At 44.3% G+C, this 6,057-nt stretch overlaps 1 protein-coding gene across 1 annotated transcript; it reads left to right on the top strand.

Annotated features, from left to right (window-relative positions):
* The first annotated feature begins 316 nt into the window (after positions 1-316).
* Positions 317-4,087, top strand: LOC123039070 (uncharacterized). The gene is made up of 6 exons (XM_044462371.1): positions 317-444; positions 625-900; positions 1,184-2,465; positions 3,069-3,224; positions 3,325-3,514; positions 3,796-4,087. Exons 1-6 carry the CDS (start codon positions 317-319, stop codon positions 3,837-3,839), a joined length of 2,076 nt encoding a protein of 691 aa, XP_044318306.1. The 3' UTR covers positions 3,840-4,087.
* Positions 4,088-6,057: the final 1,970 nt, after the last annotated feature.

The raw sequence follows: 6,057 nt of genomic DNA, 5'->3' as shown, positions 1-6,057 counted from the left end.
GGAGCACCCTTCAATGCAGGCCGAAGACTGGATGACGAGTATGCTAAAGTGACATTCTCAGTCAAAAGTCACCATATTGGTCGGGCGACTGCTATAGAATCTGTCTCTTAGTCGCAAAAATAGAAAACTGGAAGCTGGACCACTAGATTGAGGATGGATGGCACAGATTCAATGGGACGGATGTGTACGCAGAAATGCACGCTTCTGTGCAAAAAGGACCCTTTTTTCTAACGAATTTGCTCCCGTAATAGTCCTAGCACTGATTGGGAAGGAGGCAGCGAAACGAAAAAGGGCAAGTGTTGACCTAAGACGTGAAATGACGAAAATGCCCTCGGCGGGGCATAGAAATAACAGGCGGTGGCACGCTGGAGGGCACAGCACTAATTGCGACAGTGTTTTTGGTTTGATCCGACGGTCGAGGTCTTCCGGGAGCGAGATCGAATGGTCGAAAACGCATCAAGAAATCGATCCGACGACCGAGAGTGCCCAAGCTCTAGAGCGCAGGGGCACCCATGGTTCTTATTTCAGGATTTGCTCCCGTGATAGTCCCATCTGACCATCTCCCTTGTTGCTTCGTGGCGGCGCTCCAGATCCGGTGTCAAGCGCATCCCTTCCATTCCCCAGCTACTCCGACTCAAGGCCGCCATCGGACATCGCGCCCCACATCTCCGAGCGGCAACTGGCTGTCGTCGACACGGTGAGCTCCACGGCGGGGCCCAGCCCCGCCGGCGTAGGTGCCTTCGAGGCATCGCATGACGTTCACCGTGCCCGCTTCCGGCACATCTACGACGTGGATGAGCTCACGCCATCCGCGCTCAAGCTGCAAGGTGGCCACCTCTCCCCTTCTTTCCTTTCCGGCAACGCCGCCCCTAATTTACAATCATTTTATTACTATTTTGGGTAGTGGATTTGGAGAATTTGTGACATTCCACTCCGCAGTTTGTTTGTGTCAGTTTCCTTAACAAACGGCAATGCACTCCATATCCTTTGATGAAGGTTTAAAAACCTTCAACTTTGTACTACAAGTCAGGCTCATGTACTAGTGCATGCTTGTACAGGAACCGATCAAGTGCTTCTGCTAGCTCTTGTGTACGTGAGTGTCTCTTGGCGGAATTCAGTTTAGGCCATCTCAAGCGGTCTCTCTTGGTATGTTATGTTCCGTTCCATCATTTCTTTCCCCCAGAGATTTCAAAATCCTGACTGACAAGGCTGAGCCCCGTGGTGTCGCTGACCTGCATGCAGATCTTCGGCTCGACGAAATGCACCGGAGCACCACCCAGCGCCCGGGCCACCGCCGCGGCGCCGGCCGGGCTGCCGCCAAGCGCGACCGCCTCAGCGCCCTCCCGGACGAGCTCCTGCACCACATCATGTCATTCTTGAAGGCGTGGGAGGTGGTCCGCACCTGCGTGCTCGCACAGCGGTGGCGCCACCTCTGGGCGTCCGTGCCCTGCATCGATCTCCGCGTGCGCCCCTCCACTGGCCGCTACGGCGACCCGCCTGAGAAGTTCCGCGACTTCGTGCACCGGCTCTTCCTCCTACGTGAAGTGTCAGGCCCCGTGGTCATGCTCCGCCTACGGTCGAGCGACGAAGAAGCAGGCTTCACCGATGATGACGCCAGCGTGTGGATGAGGGCCGCCATCAAGCGCAACGCGCGGGTTATCCATCTCACCGGGCGTTGCTTGGAGATCGCGTCGTTGGACCGCGTGTCGTTCATCTCTTGCCACCTCAAGGTCTTGAAGTTGTCGTATGCCATGCTCGACTACAGGATCCTCCGGCAGCTTTCTTCTAGTTGCACGTCTTTGGAAGTACTAGGTCTGAAGGATTGCTTGGTGGCGGGCCCTAGGATTGTGTCCGCCTCTTTGAAGACATTAATCATGCTCGAATGCGAGATCAGTTGCGCCTTCTCCATTGCTGCTCCGAACCTCCTACTTCTGCACCTCATCACACCTTACGTCCGAGTCCCATCATTCAAGAATTTGGGGTCTCTTGTCACAGCTACTATCATACTTGATGACTCTTTCTTGGGTGATGACAATGAATACATCAGTGATGAAGATTACTGTGATGGAACTACTGATGACGACGGGGATGATAGCGACTACAATGATTGGACAGAGAGCTCGAAGATTCATGATGAGTCTTCCTTGAGTGATAATGTTGGATATGATGATTTTATAAGGTTTGGATATCGACATGGTTTTGCTGAAGGAATTTACAGGCATGATCGTTACAAGGATAATTATAATTATGGTGGTGATATCGACAACAATGACAATACCTATGCATACAGTGAGATTGCAAATGATGCAAAGTATGGCTACAAAGGTAAAGGCCTGATTTCCAGTAAAGACAGTATCTATGGTGGATATAGAGAATGCAATGATGCGAAGATTTTAGGTGGCCGTCATATTCTTCAGAGTCTTTCAAGTGCTAGAACTTTGGAGTTGTTGACTGATGCTGGAGAGGTATAGCTGTCACCACCTTTTACTATTTTCTCTATCTTCGAGTATATATGAAGATTTCCTTGATATAGCCATAATTGTTTTTCTTTCTTAACAACTTTTTTCTGATGTTTGCAAAAGAAATTTATGTTGCTCCCAACAGAATACATATGTACAATGAGCACATTTCTTACATAAGTAGCAACACCTGGTTAGAAAGGCACAGTTGACTTGGAGAAGAGTTCAGATCAAGAAATTAGTAGTAGCTCATTTCATCATCAAATGTAGTAGGTGAAATCAATGAGATATGGAAGTATGAAGCTTCAAGAGAGCATTATATATTATTTCAGATTATTGTTTGTTATTTTTTACATTCTTGAAGTAGTGTATCTTTTTAAATGATTACTGTTCAAAGCGTTGTGTAATTAACTATTTTGAGTCTGTGTACCAAATAGGTACTAATCATGGTAACACATCACTATATGTCTTAATTTCTTTCTCGTGGTTGGTATGTTTGTTTTCTTCTCTGCATATTAAACAAACTATTGTATTCAATATATAAAATATAAAATCGATTCAAGTTACTATGTTTAGTTGCTGAATACTCATGTTATGTGCAATGTGTAGGTTGTTCTGAGTAGGGAACTGAATACATGTCCAAATTTTGGCAACCTGAAGACCCTGTCTCTTGGCGAATGGTGTATGACTGCAGACTTTGATGCATTAATTTTCTTGCTGCAGCACTCACCTAATATACAGAAGCTCTTTCTCCAACTTAAAATTGTATGTGTAATTACATATTTGGGGCTTATGCTTACTTGATTATCTTTTAGTTTTGAGTATTTTAGTGCATGCTTAACAACAACTTTTTTATCTGCAAAAGAACTTCAATGCCAGAGAGGCATCAGAAACATGTATCAAACTACGGGGAAGATCATTTACTTGCAAAGATCTTCGAATGGTGAAGATCACATGCTCAAAGGATGATGGGAGAGTCCATAAGCTGGCAAATTTGTTTATGGCAAATGGTATACCAGTCGAGAAAATTTATGTCCGCCACAGCGGGAGTGTTTGTGAGTCATACCTTCTCTTCAGATAGCATTTTGTATTTATTTTCATTATCAGTACTTTTACTTGCTTGTATGTTCCTGTGCTATTTGCTGACGGATATCGACTGCATACTGTCTTGTTCCGCTTTCCCTGAAAAGCCACATGCTTTTATGTGCATATATAATCTGCTTAATGTCTTGTCACCATTTTGTTAAACTGGAAGTATGTTTTGCTAACTTAACTATGTTCCTTCTGTGCATGATCCTAGACTACACACTTATACACTCCCTGATATTTCTACCAGATCTCCGCAACCAGAAGCAGATGAAGGAGTTCTGGGGGATGTAATATCCAACATCATCATGAGCAACTGATCGTGCTCTCAAAGCTGCGCTGGGTTTCTTGATTGCCTCTTTTTTGGTAACATTGATGCCGTTGGTGATAATTGGATCGTTGGAATGTTGTTGCCGGTGGGATAAGCTGAGAACTTCATCTAGTAGTAGGTCTAGCCTCTAGTACAACTTTGCTTTGTTCCTGGAACGGATATGAATGCTCGTCGTTTGAATGCTTCAGACTTGAGAATGGTGCATCTGAGTCTGTCATGCGTTGTGCTTTGCTCCAGTAAGCATTGATCCCGTGGTGAGTTATAGGCGGCTTTAGTACCGTGCAAATTCTGATGTTGTGTAAAAGGAAATGAACCTTCATTCCGATTCCGGCGATGAAGGTTTACATTGTTGTCTAACTATTTAGATTTCGGTGCTGGGAATGTCATGATACGAATTAAACACACTAATCAGTTTGATTTTAGGATTGCTTGCCACCATATATATCATAATTGGCTCAAATAAACACAAATATGCTTGGTCTTCACTGCAACCGGCCACAGGAGGGTGGAAGCGAACGACTTTCTGAGCAACAGCAATGGATCATGGCGCACCACATGGGGAAAAACCGAGCAACCATAGACGGGTGGCAACAACATATTTGATGCCATGTGGAATTGTAGATAAGTTTACAAATTATTAATTTCCCAGATGCAGAGCCGGTCCATCTCTGTATACATATCCACGCATGACTATTTGTTTCCTCCCCATGAAAAAAATATGGACAGTGATATTTGGCAACAGTGTGCCCGATAGAAAATGTACCATACCAACCTATCGATCACCCGCCAGCTTACCAGGCCGATCACCCGCCAGTTTACCAGGCCGATCACCGTACAAGGCCCAACAGAAAATGCCATCCCCCACGACGCACTTTCTAGATCGCAACTTTCCCCCACCCCCCTTACCTCCCACGCAAGTATACCCTCTCTCACCCTCCCCACCACCCACACGCCCCTCCCCCCTACACAGCTGCTCAAAATCAACACCAAAAACCTAGCCCTCCTCCAGATCTGGATCAAACCAGAGCAAATCATCAGGGAAAGCGGCGAAAATTACCAGGGATACGGCGAAGAAATCACCAGGCAACATCACCTAACCCTGGTGAATCAAGACTCATCCAAAATCTCCAAAAAATTCTGCTTAATACAAAGACTTACCCCACCCCCACCCCACCCCCTCCCAATCTGTGCAAAAATTACCATCCTTCCACCTCATGGAAACAGAATAAGCAAACTTCTCTTATAATTCTGCCTATTGCAGTGACTTACCAATCAACTAAGTGCAAAATTACCAACCCCTCGTAGTTTTTGTTACCAACTTTATGCAACATAACAGAGTACCCAAAAAATACCCCATTTCCTTGCTACAAAAAACATAGATTTTGTGTCTACCATGGAAAAATAAAGACAGATAAAGGAAAGAGGAACCTTTATTGATCACAAAAATCATTCTCTCATACAATGGAAAATGCTTTGCAAAAAAGGTTCATTTTTTAGTCTACAGTAATGTTATACTGCATGAAGTAAACAAGTTATCAATCTGTACACAGGAAAAGTTATCATCCACTTTAGCTAAGTACAAACATTGGATAAAGAAAAGTGGTGCCTTTTAATGCAGATGTTCATGTTGTACTGTAATTGTCCTGTTTAGTGTTCTTCCCAATCACCCTTGCGATTCTTGCCTTCAAACAACTGTGTAAAGAGTAAACAAAACAATGAGTTTCAGAAAAAGAGTCAACATGTGTAAATGTATACTAACATGCAAATGTAAAAACAATCAAGCAGAAGTAGATAATGGATGCTAGCAGAGGAGATAATGCAGAAGATGGTGGAGGAGGGAGAATGCATGAAGAGGACGATGCAGCGCGCACACCAAGCAACAATTCTGCATACCCAAACATCATGGAAACAGGTAAAATTACCAACATTATTGTTTACATATCATCATGGGATGAAAAACCCAGTTTTATACTTTATTGTTGAAGTGGGTTTGAAAATTACCAGCATTGCTACACACATATTACCAGGTTCAAAAAATACAAATTACCAGGTTTTTTAGGCAGAAAGAAACTTTACTATTAAAGTGGGTTTGAAAATTATCAGCATTAGTGCACTCATATTACCAGGTACAAAGTATGCAAATTACTAGGGTTGTTTAGGCAGAAAAGAAAGATTCATTCA

This window comes from Triticum aestivum, chromosome 2B (assembly GCF_018294505.1).
Source record: "Triticum aestivum cultivar Chinese Spring chromosome 2B, IWGSC CS RefSeq v2.1, whole genome shotgun sequence".
In the NCBI taxonomy this organism is placed as follows: Eukaryota; Viridiplantae; Streptophyta; class Magnoliopsida; order Poales; family Poaceae; genus Triticum; species Triticum aestivum.
Note: the sequence above shows the minus strand (reverse complement) of the source record. Positions and strands in the feature narration are given on the sequence as shown.